This window comes from Eschrichtius robustus, chromosome 16 (assembly GCF_028021215.1).
Source record: "Eschrichtius robustus isolate mEscRob2 chromosome 16, mEscRob2.pri, whole genome shotgun sequence".
Classification (NCBI taxonomy): Eukaryota; Metazoa; Chordata; class Mammalia; order Artiodactyla; family Eschrichtiidae; genus Eschrichtius; species Eschrichtius robustus.
Genome location: NC_090839.1, coordinates 41,827,434 through 41,850,505, shown reverse-complemented (window position 1 = coordinate 41,850,505; position 23,072 = coordinate 41,827,434). Strand labels below are relative to the sequence as shown.

Here is a 23,072-nt window from a genome sequence, read left to right as displayed (position 1 = left end):
CAAACATAGGCACTCCTGTTCCAAAGTAGAGGCAGCCCCCCGCCCCACCCCCCAGGGAATGAATTTCCCAGCCACCTTGCCTCAAGTATGATTGATGTGGGCAGAAGTGATGTGTGTCCCTTCTGAGCTGATATTGTTAAGAAGACATCGGAGGCTCTATCAGCTCATTTCCCTAGTTTTCAGACTCAACGAGATCCTCATTCCACTACCATTTTCTCACCCTCCTTCAGCTTTCTCTTACTTGTGCTCATACAACACATGTTCTTTCATTGTAACCATTCCTTTGCAACTGCCCTCAACTCTCCTTGCCCCCTTCTCTCCCTCTGATCTATTCACCAGCAAAACTTCAGTTCTGGTTGAACCCAGTTATTCAACTTCTCTAGGTTAGTGGGCAAGCAGATGGGTGATGGGAAAAATAAAATAGCCCCACTTGAAAACCTCGGTCCATTTTGGATTCATGTTCTCAGACCTCAAGTGAGCACTCAGGACTGTTCCAAAGCCCACTGCCCTTTCCTGAGAACCTCGCCTTCTCCAGTATCCAAGATGACTGCTTAGTATCTTCTGTCTCCAAATTTCCTACTCTTCCTCGTTGTCCTCACTGCATATTCATTGAGGGAACAGGAGTCACCCATTGGATGGTAACGCTCACATTCCCGCCACTAGGTCTGCACTCCTAGTGGCATCGCTCACCTTCTCCCTCATCCCAACTGTTACATGGAATGATCATCCCTGCTTCCATCAAAGGCCAATTCCCACACTCATGATCTTGCCTTCTTGAGGAATTTACTCCCCATCCCTCCTCTCTCTATCTGGCATCATTAATTTCTCCCTTTCTACTGGCTCAGTTTCATCAGCATCAATGATGCCCTGGTATCTCTGATCTTAAAACAAATGAACCAAAAACCCCTCTTTCAATCCCATGTCCATATGTTTCCCCTTCATAGCAAAACTTTCCTAAGACTTTCCTTTAGTTTCTATTTTCACTTCCTCACTTCCCATGTGCTCCTTTACCCAGGAGAGGCTGACATCTGGTCCCGTAATGCCTCTGAAACCGCTCTCATCAAGGACGCCAGCCATGGCCATGCTGCCCACGGGCACCTCTCTATCCTCAGCTTCTTTGCTCTGACAACAGCATTCAACAGGAGGGCTCTTTCCTGAAGGCACTCTCCTCCCTTGGTTTCTGTGACACAACCCTTGATTTTCCTCCTACCACTTTGGTCATGACGTCCCAGTCTCAATTCCTGGTCCATTTGACCACTTCACTGCTCATTACCTTCACTTAGACATCCACAAATATCTCAAATGCCATATGTCCAATATAGATCCACTGACATGTACGCCCCCCTGCACCCCCCCGCCTCCATAAAACTGGAAGTTATCTGGGACTCTGAAGTCCTGATTCATCAGCACATCCTGTTGGCTCTGTGTCAGAACTGTGTCTTGCATCTGTTAGCCATCGACTCTTCTCCACCCTGGTCCATGTCCCTTCCTCTCTTGCCTACTGACATGTCTGCATCCTTCCTTCCCATTCTCCACAAAGCAGACAGAGCCATCACTCAAAATCTCTTTAATGGCTCCTTTCTTGCTGATCTCAAAAGAACAGGCAGATTCTTCACCATGGCCTACAAGGCCCCACCCTCTTCTGCAAGTTCCTAAACCACTTTCTCCCTTACATGGTGTTCTTCAGTCTCTTTTCTGTCCCTTAGTCAAGCTGAAGTCCTTTCCACCTTAAGGCTTCAGTACCTGTGATTCCACCTGCCTGACCTGCTCTCCCCCTTGTTCTTTGAAGATCTGGCTCTTTCTTATTCCCCAGCTCAGGACTTAGGTGTCACTTTTCCACCAAGTCCTTCCTTGGCCACCCTCTTTTAGTAGGTACCCCCAGGCATTTTCTATCTTTGCTCCCGTTTATGTCCTGATAAGCACATATCACAATCTATAATAATTACTTTATTTATGAATTAATTTTTTTCAATCTCCCCATCTGGAACACATGCTTGTTCTCTATTAACCTCCAGCGTCTGGTGCAACACCTCCATACAGCAGGCACTCAATATGTGAGTCCTGAATGAATGAACGGAATCGTGGAATGCTTACTCTACGGTTGGGTCGTGTCCTATACTTATATGTACATTATTTCATTTCCTTGACTGCCACCTGGTTGTCTCTGAAATAAGAGACACAATTCATGTTCATTTAATTTCCTTTCAACACACTTAACAATCAAACAGCAGCTGTAACATGGCAGAATCTGGGCATCTGAGATGAACATTTGCTCCAATTCCCTTTGGCAAAAAAAAGACCATGAAAACTCTTACAGATGTTCAGAAATGGGGTTGTGCAGCTTTGTGAAGGAGGAACGGGGTCAGTCACCATGGAATGAGTATTATGGTCTTGGGCAAGTCCTTTCATTTCTCTGGGTTTTTGATTCCTCATATATAAGAGATGTCAGGACTCAGTTTTCCAGGTTTCTTGCCAACGACGAAATTCTAGGATTTGGTGAGTGTCTGCAACCTGCCTCCTAAGCAGAGTGCCTCGCCGTGGTGGTGGGGATGGCGTTGAGCTTAGAGGAGCCCGTTCAGCCCACAGAGCAGGGCACTGAGCATGTGCGCAGCAGTGTGTAGTGACCCTTGTATACATGAGCACCTGCCATGTGCCCACATGTCCTGTCGACACAAAAGTCATCCTAGTCATATTGTAGGACCAAGACAGAAACTTCCAGGGGCACAGCCATAGCCCTTCCCTGCCAGCATCCAGCTCTCCTTGGATCTCAAGGGGGAGCCCGCAGATGGCCCCCCGAGTTCACTCCAGGCTGAACACGTGGGGTTTTGTGGGCGCCGAATTTTTCTTTCTTTTTTTTTTTTAAATGAATAGCCCAGTTTGCTTTTCTTTTTTTAAAGAAATTCACGTTCTTTTATTTATTTATTTATGACTGTGTTGAGTCTTCGTTTCTGTGCGAGGGCTTTCTTTTCTCCAGTTGCGGCAAGCGGGGACCAGTCTTCATCGCGGTGCGCGGGCCTCTCACAATCGCGGCCTCTCTAGTTGCGGAGCACAGGCTCCAGACGCGCAGACTCAGTAATTGTGGCTCACGGGCCCAGCTGGTCCGCGGCATGCGGGATCTTCCCAGACCAGGGCTCGAACCCGTGTCCCCCGCATTGGCAGGCAGACTCTCAACCACTGCACCACCAGGGAAGCCCCGAATTTTTCTTTTAAAGGGAGTCTGCGTAGTGTTCTGGCAGCTCCCGGCATCCAGGCAGCCCCCACTGCACTGGCAGGTTTCCACAGTGCTTCTTTTATACCCCATCCTAAGTGGCACGAAGAACCCCAACCCAAAGGAACAACGGACACACCCGGGAGCCCTCCGAGCAAAGTAAATTGAGTTAGTGGTTTCAGCAATCTTGGAGCAACGATTCAGAGGCCCAGGGAAAAGATGCGTCTCCTTAATGAGAGGGTAGCTCTTTGAAGCTGCGATTCTATCTCTTTGTTTTCCCCTGTGTTCACATCCCCGTCCTTCATTCACATGAGGAAGATGTGAATCTTCCTGGCCCCACGGCACACACGTCTCCCCTGACTCGGGGCCACATCGTTCTGTAATTGAGTTTTCTGGGTCTGATCAGGCCCACTTCCGTTCTCTTATTCCCCTCCTTCCCCATTTCTGAGCAAGTTTAAGGCCAAGGACAATTGACGTTCATTTTGGGGTTATTGCAGAGCCTAGCACGGGGCAGAGAATACGCAGTGACAGAAGCCCTGTGGGGCCTGGGGACCACACTGGATGGCGCTTCAGGGTGGCGAGGCCAGCGGGGAGAACCTGGAACAGGAAAGCTGCCTGCGCAGGTGCCTTCCAGGGAGCCTGGCTCTCATCACTCCCACCTGAAGTTCAATATGACAGTCACTTTCTTGGGATTCCACGGCCTCTCCAAATATTTCCAATGTCTTCCAGTTGATGCTCATTCTCATTTATAGGTGAGACTGATCTCATTTCCTAGGTGCCTTTGGAATTGAGTATTTGGCCTCCATCAAAATCTCAGCAGGAAGATTGCAGCCGTTCATACAGTTGGCGTGTCTTCCTGAACGTGCCATCCAGGGGAGCAGAAAGCAAAGGTTCTGCGCAGTCATTAGCCTTTTTCCAGCAAAGTGTGGCGTGCTGAACTTTTCAAGAGTAATGGATTAAACAGAAGGGGAAGCTCCGAGCCAGGTTGACTTGGACATTCTTTAAAATGCTGTATCCTCCGAGGACGGATTCGCTGCTGTAATAAGTGATCGCATATTGGAAGGTCCGTTCTGGATGGTTCCATTTGGGCTGGTAATGTTGATTGCAGATGCCTCAGTCTCCACCACCTGGAGAAAGACTCCAAGTCAAGCCAAAGACATCCTTTAACTTATAAGTCATTTTACTTGTATGCTTGGAGCTATTTTCCCTCTATATTTCCCTCTTAGGGAATAAGGTGCTTCATTTTCTGAGAGTTGTACAAACAGCTCCATTCCTTCCTCACCCAGTTCTAGTATGTGTAAATGCTAACAACTCCCTGAGATTTCCGCACCAGGGTGATGTAAAGAAATGCTGTCCATGTAGATATTGGGGGACTGCATAGAACTGATCCAGGAGCTTAGTTTGGCCTCAGTCCTTAAAAAATGTTTACTCCATGAAGCATAACTTCAAATAAGTTAATGAGTAATGGGATATGAACTTTGCCATTTTGCCCAAGTTGGGTGAGGTGGCGCTCTGATTTGAGGCAGATCCCCTTTCTTGAATGACTTTCCCAAGACCTTGCAGACCCTAGGGAAAGGGTTGGAGCATAAAAATATAGCTCAATTAGTCAAAAAAGTCACCATATTGAATAGAAGGCTCTCAGACCAATGGTTAGACTTTCGGGAGTGTTTGGGCACATGTAACCACAGTGATGGAATGCCCATCTTGCAGTGCTCTCAAAGGTATTCTTTTTAAAAAAAATTTAAGTTACTGCCTCGCTTTATTGTACACGGTGTCCTATAAAGAAGATATATGTTCACAACTGAGCTTTGAAAGAGGACCGTGGGGCCAGTTCCATTTAAAGGGAGTGAAGTCAAGCAGTAAATTTGCTGGTCACTCTTTTCATACGGACTGTATCTTAGCCAGCAGTTGGTCTTTGATGTCATAACAATAGCCCTGGGCTACGGAGGCAGAGGAGGATGCCCCCTAACACTGAAACTAGTCCACACTCATTAAAATCTGGAGACCAGTCTGCAGGGTAGCACACATGATGGAGCACAGGGAGTGGACTCCAGGCTGCCGGGTGCCTTTCTCAGTGAAAAATGGCCATCTCTTCTCTACTATCTACCCTGCCTGCTGCATCCTTTGCTGTATTTTTAATTGAAGTATGATATACATACAGAAAAATGCACGTATGTAACCATACAGCTCAATGAGATTTCACAAACTGAACACACCTGTGTAACCAACACTCAGATCAAGAAACAGAACATTACCAGCACCCAGATGGCCTCCTTGTACTCCCTTCTAGTTACTTCCTTGGCAAGGGTAGCTGGTGTCCTCTCTTCCAATAGCATAGATTAGCTTTTCCTGGTTATTCAACATAAACAGAATTATCCTGCATGTTCTCTTTTGTGGCTGGCTTCTTCCACTCGACACTACATTTGTGAAGTTGTACAAGTTGTGTGCAGTTGTTTGCTCTTTCCCAGTGTTTACACTTACTGCCTTACTAGCCATTCTACTGTTGATTGGCATTTTTGGATGTTTCCAGTTTGGGGCTATTTTAACTAGCACTGTTATGAGCATTCTTTTTCCAGTTTTTAAGTCCACAGATGAATACATTTCTATTGGGTATGTACCCAGGATTGGATTGCTGGGTCAGAGGGTATGTATATATTCTGTCTTAGTAGTTACTCTGGAAAAACAATTTTCTAAAGTGTTCATATCAGTTTATATTCCCTGTGGGTGCTCCACATTCTTGCCAACATCTGGTGTCTTCAGTTTTTGTTTTTGTTTTCAATTTGCCATTCTGGTCGGATAATATAGTGATTTCACATTTCTAGCGGTCATACGGTATTAAAAGTTATTTTTTCTATTTTAGCGATCTACCCAGTCAGTGCTCAAATCTGTGACAATCACAAAATTAATAAGCTATTAAGATCGTTGAAATGAGACTGGCCCCAACTCAACATTTGGGGAGCAAAGGGAGAAGAGAGAGGGTGTTATAGAACATATCCAAAGTATGAGACAAGTTCTGTCAGAACCAAAGCAAAAGAAAGGATAAAATTCACTGGGGGTACAGGGCAGTCAGAGACTTGGGAAGAATGACAGAGACAGATCTAGAACCAGAGTCACCCACAAGCTGATCAGATATTAGCAATGTAATGCCATAACCAAGAAAGGAAATATGATACTCCTCTCAACTATGGGAAACATTTTAAAAACCCTGACCACTTGTTCCTCAGAAGACCTTGAGGAAATAGACTTTGTGACACACTGAGGAAAGGGAAAATCTGATTAGTCACAAGGAAGAGATTCTTCTGGCCAGCAACCATAATCAGAAAGCAGAATATACAGCTCAGAGAGCTTGTGAAACTCCTGTCCCCAGGCATGTCCTGTTTCTCTTGTTATGTCTGGGAAAGGAAGGTAGGAAAGGGTGCCCCTTCGTCAGGGAAAGTGGTTGCAGGCTTCGATTGTTAAAGCTCAGTGGGTGAAGAATAACATATTTGTGGCCACGGTTCCATCCCTACCATGGAACACACGATTTTTAAGCAGTAACACTGCACAAGAGAAACCATTCAGAAGGAAGATGGAAAGAGAGGGACGTGTGTATCTTGACTCAGAAACAACCTTTGGTGGAATCCAGTGCTGACAGAGCAACCCATGGCCTTTCTGGGTCTGATTTCTCAGAGGCAGGGTCCTTTGGGCCCCACCCTTCCCCTCGGCTCGACTCCAGCCCAGAGTCAGGCTGAGCAGCTCCACAACACAGCCCTGGGCAATGGTTGGATCCCACTGGAGATGTTCGCATGTCCATCCGGCATCCGCTTCCCGGGACGTGGACTTGGACGTGGCCGCATGGTGGGTGGGGTGGGAAAGGGGGCTGTTTAACCAGGAGGCCAGCTTTTTCCCAGTCTCTCCTACTTAGCTGTCCCTGTTCTTTCCTTTCCTTGTCCCACATGAGAGAAGAAGCCAGGAATAACCCTTTTTAGAAGCATCGCTGATTAGCATGAGGCACAATGTGTGTGTCAGCACATGGAGCCAGCCTGGACTGCATCCCTTCTGTGATATGTTTCCCCGCATAGGAGGTGCTCAGAACAATCAGGCATTAAACCTTGATTTCCTGACATAGCTCTGCCTCAGTTTCTTCAGCTGCAAAATGAAAAGAATCTTCGTTGGGCTATAATGAGAATTAAAGGTGCAAATACATTTAAAGTTCTTACAGCAGTTCTCGGCACAGAACAACACAGAACAAATGCTCAAGGTTAGCTTCTGTATCACCATCACCATCATTATCACCAGGTTTGAAGGTGAAGTTCAAAAATCAGTAGAATTATCCCATTAGGATGTCCCTTTTTATTTATTTATTTTATTTTTTTAGGATGTCTATTTTCAGATAAGGAAAATGAAATGCAAAGAGTTGAAGTGACTTGTCCAAGGTTTCACTGTTCTGTAATACCAGCATCCATGAGTTAAACCATTCCTATGCACCAAGGATGGTCCTTACAACATTATAAACTCCCAGGGATATAACTTTCATTATCCCATTTTTCTGAATAGGACACAGAAGCCCAGAGAAGTGTGAGACTTTTGCCTAAGGGCACACACATAAGAAGCAGATGTTGAGTTGAAACAAATCCAAAGCCCATGCCTTTGGCCACTTTATTGGGCCTTGTGACTAGTTTTGGCTGATGGGATGCTAATAGGTGTGACCCAAGCAAAGGCTGGAGTGTGCTTGTCCATCGGGCTTGCCTCTGCCTTTCTGTGATTTTTCATCACCGTGAGAGAAATGCAGGACAGGTAGCCTGCTGGTTGCAGGAATCTGGGAGATGCACAGAAGAAACCCAGACCCAAACCTCAGCCTGGAACCCAGCCCGCCTAGATCTACTGAACCCCAGCCACCCATAGACCCACGAGCGTGAGAACACATGTTTATTGTTACAGGCCACTGAGTTTTGGGATAGTTTGTTGTGAAGCATAATTGGATAATAGCTAAATAACACCTGATCTGTACTGAGTGCTTTCTGGGACTTGTAACTTGCAAGAAAAGCATGCATCTCAACCAGTGCTTCTTAACCTGTGTATACGTTTCACCTGGGGCCCTGATTAAATTGCAGATCCTGATTCAGTCGTGCTGGGTGGGGCCTGAGATTCTTATTTTCTAACAAGCTCCCAGGAGACGCTGCCGCTGCTACTCCATGGACCACACCGTGGGTGCAAGTGCGGAGAAGTCATCCTGAGCTTCTCACCTGTACCTGTGGGTCACGACTGCACCTGGTGAACTCGGGGCAGTGGTGAGCCACCTTATGTGTAAGGGAAGGACAGTTCTTGCCCTCCAGTGAGAATCCTCTGTGGGTTTCTAATAATCATCACTCTCCTCATGTCTAGTGTGGTCAGGGGGTCAGCTCATGTTAACATTTCTGCAGCCTGTTTCATGGGCTAAGGATTAGGAACACCTGATGAGATCTTCCCTTTGTAATTTTTGCCCCTCCTGGAATTTGAAGGTTCCCAGCAATAAACCTGGCTTCCAATTAATTTTGGGCTCATAACCAATACCAGATTTCCAGGTCACAATGTAATTGAGTCTCTAGGCAGGAGAGACACAAAATCTATTTCTGGTTTTCTTAATTTCCAGTCAGGCAGGGCTTGGGACATCAGACAGCAGCTTATGGAGGAAGCCGAGTCTTCTGTTGGGAGACTTTTCCAGCTGGTTCCAAACAGTCCAGCAACTATGTTTCTTTCCACCATCACCATCACCACCACCAGCACCACGATCACCTGGAGAATTGAGCCCCATGAGACTTTTGTACTTGGAGAATCCTGAAAAGATAGGAGAATTCTTTCCAAGGAAACAGTATCTTCTCCCCTTCCTTCAGTGTTTCATAATATATTATAGATTATACACCTATGTATTAGCTGTAGGAAGATATCATCCTGAGACTCAACTTCCAAATTCTCTGAAGTTTTCTAACAGTGTCTTTGGTTGTTGTAGATCCTAAACATGCTATGTGAGTACCTTTAAAAGATCACCACAATTTTTAATAAGCTAAACATACACCCAGCCATTCTGCTCCTAAGTATTCACACAAAAGAAATGAAAGCATATATTCATGCATGGACTTATACCCGAACGTTGGTAGCATCTTTATTTTAATAGGCCCAAGTTGGAAACAACCTAAATGTGCTTCATTGGGTGAATGGAAAAGTATATTGTATGTGCATACAATGGAGCAATAACTGGCAATAAAAGGATCAAACTCTTACGCACCAAACAACATGGATGAATCCCAAAGCCATTATGGTGAGCAAAGGAGCTCACTGTGAATGGAAAAGCATATTGAATATGCATACAATGGAACAATAACTGGCAATAAAAGGATCAAACTCTTATGCACCAAACAACATGGATGAATCCCAAAGTCATTATGGTGAGCAAAGGAGCTCACTGTACTGTACGTTCTGTATGAGTCTACTTATATAAAACTCTAGGAAATGCAAAAACTGATCTATAATGGCAGAAGGCAGATCAGTGGTAGAGATTTCTGGGGAATGAAGGAGGAATCCCCAAGGAGCACAAGGAAGCTTTTGGAGATGGTAGATTTATTCATCATCCTGATGGTGGTGATGGTTTCACAGGTGTCAACTCCTCAGACTGTTCACTTTAAATATGCACAGTTCATTGTATATCAATTACACCTCAGTAAAGCTGTATTTAAAAAAATAATAACACAACTGCCATTTTCCCCCTCATTGTCTCCCCATCGCCATCTCTAAGAGGTGGCTGGGCGCCAAGGCACGTGTTTTATTTGTTTCATTGGCTTTGGCGCGAATACTCTCTCTGGATGCTGGTGGGAGTAAGGTAACATCTGGGTGGCCTATGACAACATTTCTAGCCTCCCTGTATCCTTCATATAGATTCTAGCCACACCTTGTTATTTTTAAAGATAGAGATGAGATATCCAGTAGGAAGTAGCCTCTTGAATTCACAGTTGACCTTCCTTTTTCCAGGTCACTTCTGGTGCATATCTGGGGATCGGGGTGCCCCAAACTGTGAGTCTGGCAGCCCAGAGCCCCAAACTTGAAGCTGGAATTCTCCTATTCCATTGGCCCTGCAGCACTGTTCCTTTCAGGGGGCCCAGGGGTGTTGCTCTCTAATGGAGGTATATCAGCCACAGACAATGCTCTCTGTGAGATGACTTGGTTTACTAAAATGTGCATAGGTCAGGTCAACAGGAAGAAGGGGTAGTTAACCTACTGTTTTTACTTCTACTCAGTTTACAGAAACAACTTTCCAGTGACACATGCTGGTCTGTGCCTGGGGAGTTGATGCAAAGCTACATTTATCAAAGCACCCTGGCCTCTGCCTTTTTTAGGCATTAGAAGACAGTCCCACACACCATTGATAACTTCCCATCGTCGCTCATCCTCCCACTTAAAATAGCAAACAAGCACGGGATGAGGCTCTCAGGAGAAAAACAACAGTCATCTCTCTAAACACCAGCAATTCGTAGGCTTTCCCTAGGCCTGAACTTTCCCATTCCTACAATTTTGGAATTCCTCTCTTTCCAGCTGCTCTGGGAGAAGATGGCATAACCTGATTCTGTTGCTGCTGCAGCACATCCCTTTCTGAGGCTAACAGACTTCAGCTTTGTTAACAGCGACAAGAAGCAGCAGGTGCCTCATGGAAACTCCACCCTGTACCTTTCCTACGTCATCACTACCTAGAGAAATGGCCATGTTCCCATGGCGAATGTTTGAGTAGTGCTTTGTTTAGTTTGGGTTCTCCCAGAAGCAAACCCTGGGACAAAGAGGAAGTGGTATACTTGGGAGATGCCCCCAGGAAGCTCTGGTAGGAGAAAGGGAAAGAGGGTAGGGAAGGTAAAGAGCCATAACTTTATGTTATCAAGTCAGTGACTAGAGTGGGCCGTGAGTGCTTAGTCCCAAAGGGAACACTGGGCACTAGCATGTTGACTTCATTTTATTAGCATTGTGCCCCATCCAACCTTTGCACTGATACACCACAGAAAGAAAGAAATTAAGCTTTATATCTTTTAAATTCAGGGCATCTTATGAAGTTCTTATGGAAGAGGAGTACAGACAAAGTTTAAATAAAATGCAAAATGAGACTTTTTCAGTAACACACTCCCTTGCTATTTCTTTAACATCATTGCATACAATCCCAGGAATTAAATGGACAACCCCATTCCCACGCCCTAAATTATCTTCTGTCTTTTGGGGGATGAGTATAGACAGAGGGACACCCTTAGCTGTCACTGAAGAAAGGGGCTTCATCACCATCCTTTTCTTTATAAATCATAAAATCTTGAGCCAAGGATTGCAGAAGAAAGATGTTCTCAGATGAGAAAGAAATACAAGGACCACAGAAACCATTAAAACGTTGTAAAATAAGATCAGTGAAGACAAATTAAAAAACTGAGATAATCAAATCTGGAGAAGACAGAGGAACTATTAAATAATAATCTTCAAGTCCTGCATGAGATGTTTCTTGAAAAGTGAATGAATAGTGGGAAGAAAAAAGCAAACATGAAATTAAGATGTATCATAAAAGATTTAAAGGACACATCAGAGAAAAAAGTGTTCTGTCATTGAAGGTTGTTACAAAGTACTTGTACAGGTACTGGGTTGGCCAAAAAGTTTGCTCGGGTTTTTCCAAAAACCCGAATGAACTTTTTGGCCAAATCAATACAAGTGGGATTCTTTCCTTTGGAGGCTTTAAAACCACAATAGATTCTTCTTTACTGAATGGATAGTTCTCATGACTTCTGATGGTGTCCCCAGGCCTCAAAAATCAATGCCTTTTAGAACATGGCTGGAAAAGAATGAATGAAGCAGCTGCACAAATAATAGAGATTTCTTCTGGTTTGTATACAGGAAAATAAAAGGAAGGAATAAAATTATAGTGTTTCTGTTCAAGGTGGCAGACTAAGCATTTTTGTTTACTTCTTTTCCTTCTCCAAATTCTACTGAAAAGGAGACGAAATATGAAAATAAATCCCCAACAGAAGTGGAAAGCTGTGAGGGGAACATCTACAGAAGAAGGAATGATTTCTGGTAGATATGAAACCAATGGTAACCAATTGAAAGTGAAACATTACAGAACTGAGAAAGTGAGAGAAAGATCACCAAAAAAATGAGTTTCTTTAGAGGAATTCCCATAATAATATAAAGAACTGAGCCTGTGTCAGTTTCACTAGCAGGTATTTACTCACAAGAAATAAAAACCTATGTCCACAGAAAGGCTTGTACAAGAAAGTTAACATGATCTTATTTATAATATCCAAACCATTAGAAACAACCCAAATGTCCATCAATGGGGAAATGGATAAATAAATTGTGGCGTACTCATACAATGGAATACCACTCAACAATAAAGAAGAGAAATCTGCTGATGTGCACAGCAATGTGAATGAATGTCAAAAATACTACATTAAGAAAAAGAAGCCCAGACACACACACGTACACACACACACAAATGCACACAGTATGATTCCATCTACATGAAGATTTAGAAGAGGCAAACTAATCCGTGGTGATAGGAGTCAGAGACTGGTTGGCTGTGGGAGGAGCAAATTGCATACGAAGGTGCACTAGAAGGCTTTCTGGGATGATAGAGATGTTCTATATTCTAATTTTGATGGTGCTACATAGGTGTATATAATTGTGAAAAACTGGAACTGAATCTTTAAGATGCATTCATTTTATTGTATGTAAATTATTCATAATTTAAAAACTTTTAAAAACGTAAAGAGAAAAAAGAAGAGGAGGATAGGAAGGGGAGGGGTGAAGGAAGAGAAAAGAAGGGAAGAAAAGAGAAGAAGCTATAGAAGCTGGGTGAAAAGGATGAGGACAGAAAACTGATAAAGAGTGAAAAAGCTAGCACTAGGGTGGCAAAAGCTGGAAGATTAAGCTAAGACATAAAACACATTAGAAAAATGCAAAGAGATAAAACTACAAGAGAAAAAAATTGAGACATGGAAGACTGATAGATCTTGAAATATCAACATTAGTTTCAAAGTCTAATAGGAGTTCCAGAAGGAGAGGACAAGGATATTGGAAATAAGCAAAGAAATTACTGAAGAAATATTCTTAAGCTGAAGACAACCTTGAGGATTCAGATTGAAAGGGTCCACCAAGTGCTGAACAGGACTAACAACTAAAGCCTTAAATCTAAACACAAACAGATAAAATTTCTGAACATTGTGAACAAAGAGAAAAATCCTAAAGTCTTCCAGTTAAAAAAAAATCACCTGCAAAGAAATAGCATCAGACTTTTCACTGAAACATGAGACGGTGTAAAAAAAAATGCATTATATCTTCAAAATTCTAAGGCGAAACAAGATAGAACATAGCCACTGCCAAATTAGCATTTAAATGTGAGAAGCAAATAAAGATGTGCTTAAAAACTTAGGATCTCAGAGAGTTTATCCTTTGATAAAACCTTTCCGAGAGAACTTTTTGAGAATGTATTCCAGCAAAATAAAAGATGAGAATATGAGATTCCAGAAGCAGCAGCAGATAAATCAATCAATCAATCAATCAATCAATCAATCAATAAACCTTATAGTTAAGTCTAAATAAGTATTGGGAGAATATACTACTGCTAAGAAATTGTTCCTAAGATAGATATAATGAAAAAGAATGAAAGAAAAAAGGAAGAAAAAAAGAAACAAAGAAGAAGGAATGATCTAGCACTAAATGTTCAGATAATGTGATTAAAATTTGAGAGAGAGAGACAAGAGAAAAAATAAAGCATGTTAGAATCTTGTTTTGGGGAGGTTTAGGTTATAAATACTGACTGACTCTCAGCATTGATAGAAAAGTGTAAGTTCAAATCTGTTTGTTAAAATGTTAAGAGTTAGAGAAATAGAACAATTTCCAAACTTGAGGGGTAATGAGCAAAGTAAATAATATTTAAATACTTATTAAATGTTTAAGTGCCAAGTTCTAACAGAGCACTTACATGCATTCAGTGTTTTAATCCTTACAACAACACTGGGAAATAGTCTTTGTATACCTATTTTACAGATGAGGAAATTTAGACATAGGCTAACTCTCTTGCCAAAGTGAGAGATAATAAATTGGAAGGTGGGAGGCAAAATGAAGAAAATTGGAAATTTGAAAACACCAAATAAAATCGAAAATACATCTTCAAATCTATTAGTAATCACAATAAATATAAATGGGTTATATTCATTGACCTATTACATGGCAAAGAAAATTTGGCTATTGGTTATTAATAAGAGAGATATTCAAACAAAAAAGGCAGAGAAAAGTTGAAAATAAAGGTTGGAAAAAGACACATAATGAATGGCAAGAGAAAAAAAATAAGCAGGAGATGCAAAATTACTATCAAACAAAAAAAAGTGTTCAAGACAAATGTCAATAAAAAGATACATATAAAGGAATTTCACCTTGATAAAAATATAACCATCAAAAGAAGACATTTTACGTCCTAACACCATGGATTCTAAACAAGTAAAGCAAAAATTAAGGGGATAATAAGGAGAAACAAACAAATCCACAATGGTAGTGTCAGAATGCAATTAAATTTTTTGAGGAATCAGCAGATTAAGTAAACAATAAATAAATCAAGATTTGAAGGGTTTTCATAATATAATTAACCATCTTGATCTGACAGGTCTTATAAACAGATTTAAGACTGTACATCATAAACAATATGCAGTCATGAAATAGTTTAAAAATATGCTTGTATTACATACAAACTTTATACTGATAAAGTAAAAATCCAGTAAAATGTATGATTTTCTGAGAAGATATAAATTATCAAAAATGACTAGAGAAAAGTTATAGTATCTGAATAGGCTATTGACCATGGAGTAACATGGAACATTAATCAGAGATCTCAACCAAAGAGGTACCAAGCCTAAGACAGCTAAAATGAGTGAATTCTAACAATCTTATAAGAAACAGATAATTCTTATTATTTAAAGTGCAAAAGTGGAAAAAGAAGGGTTTTCAATTAATGCCATGGAACTATAATGATATCACTACTGAAATGGATACTGTTAGCTCTCATGTACACACCAAGAAAAATGTAAGCATATATTGCTAAGTATAGCTTTCCTGGATTCCAGAACTAACAAATTGGAGAATATAAAAGAAAATGAAACAGAAAATTCACAATAGCAATCAAACCTAGAAAACAGCTTGTCAAAAGAAATGTGAAAAGATGAAGAAAATTCTAAAACTTTACTCAAGAAATAGATACCTTAACCATGTCCTTAATGAGAGGATTAAATATTATAAAATTCTCAATTCTTCTAAACTTACCCCCTCAATATATATAGCAATTCCTATTAAAAGCTCAATGAATTTTTAAACAAAATAATTCTAAAGTCTGTTTGAAAGAAAACATTTTATAAAAATTTCTAAGAAAAAGAATGTTAATGACAGGGCATTTGCCCTATTAAAAAATACTGTGAGGCTACATGAAATAAAAGAGTGTGGCGTTGGTACATGAATAGAAAAATGAAGGTCAAGAAATAGACTAACATATATGTGAAAATTTCAATATGTGATAAAACTGGTATTTTTTACCAACAAATATAGAATGGAGTATTTACCAAATATGATGGGAGAAGTGGCTACTCACTTGGACAAAAACCAAAGTTATATCTTTATTTTAAACCTAAAACCCACAAATAACTTCAAAGTAGATTGTAGTTCTAAACAACAACAACAACAAAAACACTATAAAACTGTTAGAACAAAATATATTTAAAGATTCTGACAATCCTTATTTGAGTAACCCTTTCTCAAGTAAGGCAAGAAAACAAAAAGTCATAATGGAAATGATTCAGATTTGATTATATTTAGAATGGAAAGTTTGTGCATGGCCCAAAGCAGCATAAACAATGTTAAAAAATGAGTGAAAGATTGGTTCAACATTTGCAAAGTATATGAGATAAAAGGTCAGTATGGTAGCTATTTTGCAAAGACAGCCACAATGACTCCTCCCATCCCTGAACACACGCTCTTTTGCAATGTTATTTTGCTGGTCCTCCCATCAAGAGGAGTCTATTTCTGGTCCCCTAGAATCTGAGCTGACCAAGTGATATGTTTGGCCAATAGATTGTGGCTGAAGTTGTACAAGTTCATCAAGAGGCCTTGCAATTTCTACTTTACTCTCTTGCTGCTCTGAGTCCACCATGTAAAGACATGTGGAATAAATTCCTTGAGGATGAAGAGAGAGCATAGGTGACAGCCAGCACCAACCATCAAACATATGAGTGAGGCCCTTTTATTTTATTTTTTATTTTTATTTTATTTTATTTTTTTTAAACATCTTTATTGGAGTATAATTGCTTTACAATGGTGTGTTAGTTTCTGCTTTATAACAAAGTGAATCAGCTATACAGATACATATATCCCCATATCTCCTCCCTCTTGCATCTCCCTCTCCCCTCCCTATCCCGCCCCTCTAGGTGGTCACAAAGCACCGAGCTGATCTCCCTGTGCTATGTGGCTGCTTCCCACTAGCTACCTATTTTACATTTGGTAGTGTATATATGTCCATGCCACTCTCTCACTTCGTCCCAGCTTACCCTTCCCCCTCCCCGTGTCCTCAAGTCCATTCTCTACGTCTGCGTCTTTATTCCTGTCCTGCCCCTAGGTTTGTCAGAACCTTTTTTTTTTTTTTTAGATCCATATATATGTGTTAGCATATGGTATTTGTTTTTCTCTTTCTGACTTACTTCACTCTGTAGGACAGACTCTAGGTCCATCCACTTTACAACAAATAACTCAATTTCATTCCTTTTTATGGTTGAGTAATATTCCATTGTATATATGTGCCACATCTTCTTTATCCATTCATCTGTTGATGGACACTTAGGTTGCTTCCATGTCCTGGCTATTGTAAATAGAGCTGCGATGAAGACCATGGTACATGACTCCTTTTGAATTATGGTTTTCTCAGGGTATATGCCCAGTAGTGGGATTGCTGGGTCATATGGTAGTTCTATTTTTAGTTTTTTAAGGAACCTCCACACTGTTCTCAATAGTGGCTGGATCAATTTACATGCCCACCAACAGTGCAGGAGGGTTCTGTTTTCTCCACACCCTCTCTAGCATTTATTGTTTGTAGATTTTTTGATGATGGCCATTCTGACTGGTGTGAGATGATACCTCATTGCAGTTTTGATTTGCATTTCTCTAATGATTAGTGGTGTTGAGCATCCTTTCATGTGTTTGTTGGCAATCTGTATATCTTCTTTGGAGAAATGTCTATTTAGGTCTTATGCCCATTTTTGGATCAGGTTGTTTGTTTTTCTTGATATTGAGCTGCATGAGCTGCTTGTAAAGTTTGGAGATTAATCCTTTGTCAGTTGCTTCATTTGTGAATATTTTCTCCCATTCTGAGGGCTGTCTTTTCATCTTGCTTATGTTTTCCTTTGCTGTGCAAAAGCTTTTAAGTTTCATTAGGTCCCATTTGTGTATTTTTGTTTTTATTTCCATTTCTCTAGGAGGTGGTTCAAAAAGGATCTTGCTGTGATTTATGTCATAGACTGTTCTGCCTATGTTTTCCTCTAAGAGTTTTATAGTGTCTGGAGTGAGGCCCTTTTAGACCATCTAGCCCACGTCAAGCCAACAGAAAGCTATAGCCACATGAATAATCCTAAGCAAGATCAGCAGAAGAGCCACCCAGCTGGGCCCAGAGTAAACTGTTGACACACAAACTCATGAGCAAATAAAATGTGATTGTTTTAAGCCACTGCGTTTTGGGATGGTTTGTTATATAGCAATAGCTAAGTGGGACAGTTATTCATAATTTACAAACAATACCTGAGATAAAAGCAGACAGCCTGCCTGGAAAATGGGCAAGGCAAGTCATGAAACGAGAAACACAATGGCTGTTGACTTGTATCAGAGCTGGAGGCATCTTGTTGATGAACTGGAACAAGAACTCCAGCCTCCTTGGGTCTGAATCCTGGCCCTGCCAACCATGGTTGTGTGGCCTTGGGCAAGTTACTCAAATCTCTCCAGGTCTCAATTTCATCAGCTGTGAAATGAGTATATAAATACTATCTATCTCATAGGGTCATTGTAAGGAAACTCAGTAGCATTAAGTACAAATAAATGTTGCTTCTGCTTTTACTGCTATTAATAGCTCAGATCAACTGGTGAGTCTGAAGCAATGAGTGCAAGATGCTAAGCAGTTTTGTTGAAGGCAAGTAGAGGGATGAAGGAGGAATGTACTGATAAAGATGGTAGTTAGGAATTAGAGAACAAAGACATTTAGTTACATTTCAGAGTTTGGTTTGCTTTAATGTTATTGTAAAAATGATCAATGTGATGATTTCTAACACTTCCTTAAATCTCATTGTTTTAATGAATTCTAGCTTTACTATGTGAAATCTGTAGAAATTCATGCTTCTGAATCTGACTGAGATTTAGTAGAGGAACACTCATTTGAATTTCAAGTAAAAGAGATACTATTATTATCATTATCATTCTTCTTATCATTGCCTGTGGTTCTACATTTTGGGGTATTCTGTCTTCCAGACTGCTTTTTATTATATATAATTGTTTTCTTACTATTATCAATTAAAGACATATGAAAGAACTAATCTGAGTATCTGATCAACATGACACAAGGGGAGATAAGATTTCATTCGAAAGTGAAAAAAGTTGATTTTTCTGTGCATTTTTATACAGCTGTTGCAGACCACTGTAAAATTTCTTATTAGATGTTTTAAACTACTGAAAACAGTACAAAGACTAACATCATTATTTATTATTCTTATGAGCCACATAACCAATAGAAATAGTGTGTTCAAAGCATTTTACTACCACCTCATAACAGCATACCTAACAGTACAGGGACAGCCACGTACAGAGTCAAAAAACCTATCTCCTACTATGTTGAAACTACCAAAAAAATCATGTTAGATCATGTTTACATATGTGTGTTTATGTATGTATATATCATTTAGATAGATAGATAGATACGTTCATATTTGACACAATAAGACTGTCAAGATGTGTTTGAAAATGTCAATCGTTAGGGACTTCCCTGGTGGTGCAGTGCTTAGAATCTGCCTGCCAACACAGGGAACACGGGTTTGAGCCCTGGTCTGGGAAGATCCTATATGCCGCCCAGCAACTAAGCCCGACACAACTACTGAGCCTGCGCTCTCGAACCTGCCACAACTACTGAGCCTGCCACAACTACTGAGCCTGCGCTCTCGAACCTGCGAGCCACAACTACTAAAGCCTGCTCACCTAGAGCTCGTGCGCCACAACAAGCCCCTGCTTGCCGCAACTAGAGAAAGCCCGAGTACAGCAACGAAGACCCAATGCAGCCAAAAATAAAAATTAATTAATTAATTAATTAATTTAAAAAACCCCAAAAAACCTAAGCCCTGAAAAAAAAAAAGAAAGAAAATGTAAATTGTTAAAAGCCTTTTTCTCTTTTGTAGCCAGCAGGATGACTTTCTCAAGAACTTGGAATACAAATATTCTTCAAAGATTTTTACACTTATAAAATAACAACAACAAATTAAGCAGCTTCCGGCTCTGCAACTCTGGGCAAGTTACCCAACCTCAGTTTTTTCATTTGAAACAGGGATAACGATAATGCCTAATTCACGAGATTTTTGTGAGGATTTAAAAAGAAAATACATGAAAAGTGCTAAGAACAGTGTCTGACACATAAAAGGCACTTGACAAATCTTAGCTACTATTGTTATTCTTACTATTTTATTGGGTGCCCTTGATATGCCAGATCTCAAATAAAGGTGCATCTCTTTTAAATGTTCCCAAATATACTACAATTTGGGAAAATAAAGCTACCATTGTGTATTTCTGACTCCAACCTCATATTTCAGAATACTTTAAGCAGAGATAACAACACAAATAATGCAATATAAGGATTGACGAACTTTCTGGTTACAAAGAATGATTTTAGCAGCTTAAGATATCCCAGAGGCAGCAAACTTAAGTTTAAATGTAGTTGGTTAAGATAGGTTATGACTTCCCTGGTGACGCAGTGGTTAAGAATCCACCTGCCAATGCAGGGGACACGGGTTCAAAATCCCACATGTCACGGAGCAACTAAGCCCGGGTACCACAACTACTGAGCCTGTACTCCCGAGCCCGTGGGCCGCAACTACTGAGCCTGAGCACCACAACTACTGAAGCCCATGGGCCTAGAGCCCATGCTCCACAACAAGAGAAGCCACCACAATGAGAAGCCTGCGCACCGCAACAAAGACCCAATGAAGTGGAAAAAAAAAAAAAAAAAAGATAGGTTAAACATGACCAGTAAACAGAAAGAATATGGCACCCACAGTTTTGTTTTCAAATATACCTGCTACTAGCTAATTCACATCCTGGGCCCTGAAAACGATACACTAATAAAGGTCTTTTGCAGACCTCCTCACTTGAAGGAATATATTCTCTCCATTTGAATCATAATACCTTTGGAGAGTCAGAGGGTCAAAGAAATAACTTTAGTCAGGAAGAATATAAAACTTTTATAATAACAAATTACAAAAGAGAGTAAAATTATGAACTAAACTGTTAAACTCATCATTCTGCTTGAATAAGTTCATTGAGTGGACAGAATAACCAAACACGATTACAAAACAAGCTGAAAGCTGATGAATTAGCAGCTACTTGCGACCCAAGATACTCCTAGGAGCATTACTCTTTTTAAATCCCCCATTTCTTCTGCGCTCTTGGGACAGTTCTTCAGCCACAGGCTCTTTTGAGAATTTAATCCACTTCCGCTTTGCAGTTGCCACTTCCACCAGCTGCTTCTCTCATCACCTTACCAGTCAAACGGAAAAGGCCAAGCCTAGGTTATTCTAATGATAGCAGACACCTCATAAAGGAATCTGCCAAATTTACTTTTCCATAGAACATCGTTTTTACAGCTTTTCATGAGTCTACGAGGAAAGAAAGCATCATGTATAAAATGTGACTTCCAGAAATCTCGAAGATATTAGGAATTGCTCTTACAGGGTTAGAGTGGGTGGGTGTACCACCATCTACAGGATGGGGTGTCTTCAATTTCCCCAAAGGAATCCTGTCAGGCTGTCACTGTACCTCTTTGCCCACAGGAGAAGAGAAGAGGGCCTCATAAAGTTAGGACATTTTCAGAAATGTTCCCAATTTAAAAGAACTTTAGGCTTTGGGGTGCATACTTTTTCATTCCTGGTTTTGCATTTGGGTGTAAGGATCACCTTGCTTTAGTCTATAACATCCTGGCAGAGAGAAAACATGGTGTAACTAATCAAGAGTTTGGAATGTGTAAACTTTGCAAGTTTCTTAACCTCTGTACCTCAGTTTTTGCATCTATCAGGGGAGGATATTAACAGCATAGTACATCATTAAATCGGTTAAGTTCTGTAAAGCACTTAAAACTAGCACATGGTAATCACTGTGGAAGTGTTTAAGTGAATTCCTTCTCTCTACAACAGTAGGGTTTTCAGGCAACAAATTACATAAAGATGTGAGAAATGAACTAATAGGGGCAATGGTCTTAAAGCCCTTTGGGAACAATGAATAATGCTTATCTCGACATAAAGAGTTTTAGAGGGGCTGGCTTGAGGAGGAGATTTTAGGAGAGAGTTCCCGCTGCTTCCTGGGAAAATCCCTGCTTACTTCTACCCATGCCCCAAGTTGACAGTTGTCACACGCCTGATAGAGCCAAGGAAAGGCGCTTCTTCCCAAGACAGCGGCAGGAAATCCCTACCTGGACAATCCTTTATTTGGAAACCAGAGAATTCCTCTTGTGTCTGACGCCCACTACCCGCTCCCCAGTTGTGTCCCCCTCCCCTGCCTTGGAGCTGCACAGATCATTAGAATTCTATTCCTAAGGCGACCTTCAACAGGGGCAGAATGCTGGAAGAAGTCTTTGCTGTAAGTTTAAAAGCCCCAGGTAACGCCGGGCCAAAGTACAACCGGTGGCTTGACTCCACGCCCTCCGCCCGGCTGGGGAGGTATAACGGAGGCACGGGTACCACGTGGGCGAACAGGGGATGTCTGGCCATTCTCTTCGGGAAATTATTTCCTGACCTTTGCGTAGCTTTCTGAGGGGGCAGATTCACTGGGGTTCTTCCTCCCAAACCCAGTTTGGGGATTTATCCTAAAGTCTCCTTCCGCTCCCCCCTCCTCCCAGAGTAACGTTACTCAGTCTCCAAAGGGTAACCAAAGAGTGGCAGCACCCCAAAGCAAACCCAGACATACTCCACACTTCCTCCGCCCATCTCAAGCTAGCACCCTCAGGTACCTGGTGACAGACCACCTGGAGGAGCGTGCCTGCCAGACCTCGAAAGCGGTCCAGCCTCCAGGCACGTACCCCGCTCCGCCTCAGCCGGAGATCGGTGGTCCCGGCAAAACTGCTGCCAAAACAGATGCTCTTTGGTGGGGCGGGGACCCGCCTCCTCGCTACCATCAGGTGCTAGCTAGGTCAGCTCCCCGCCACCCGGGTCCCCGCGGCCACGCGCGCCCCTCTCCGGCAGCGCACTCACCTGCAGCTGCGTCCGGCTGGCGTTGGCCGCGGCCGCGTCCGGCCCGTCGGCGGCTCCCGAACCGCGCAGCACCGTGATGTGCAGCGTGAGCAGCAGCAGCCCCAGCAGCAGCAGCAGCTCGGCCGCCAGGCGTACCATCCTCCTGAGGCGCGCGGCTTTAGGACCCGGCGCGGCGGACGGCGGCGGCGGCGGGGGAGGAGGAGTCGGAGCCCGGGAGCCCGGCGGCGCGGCTCCCGCCTCGGCCCCCGCCGGGGCCCCGCTCCCCGAGCCCGCGGGGCTGGCCCTGGGCGCGGTGGGGCGCGCCGGGCCGGGGGAGCAGGAGCCGCCGCCGCCGCCGCCGCACCACGGCGGAGCCACGGCGGGGCCGG

The 23,072-nt window shown here is 42.2% G+C and overlaps 1 protein-coding gene across 1 annotated transcript in view; it reads right to left on the bottom strand.

Annotated features, from left to right (window-relative positions):
* ISM1 (isthmin 1) overlaps positions 1 to 22,845 on the bottom strand; it is a 77,734-nt gene extending 54,889 nt beyond the window's left edge. Inside the window, exon 1 of the mRNA XM_068524828.1 lies at positions 22,705 to 22,845. Within this exon, the coding sequence (XP_068380929.1) occupies positions 22,705 to 22,842 (138 nt within the window). The 5' untranslated portion in view covers positions 22,843 to 22,845. The remainder of the gene's footprint in view (positions 1 to 22,704) is intronic.
* Between the last annotated feature and the right edge of the window lie 227 nt (positions 22,846 to 23,072).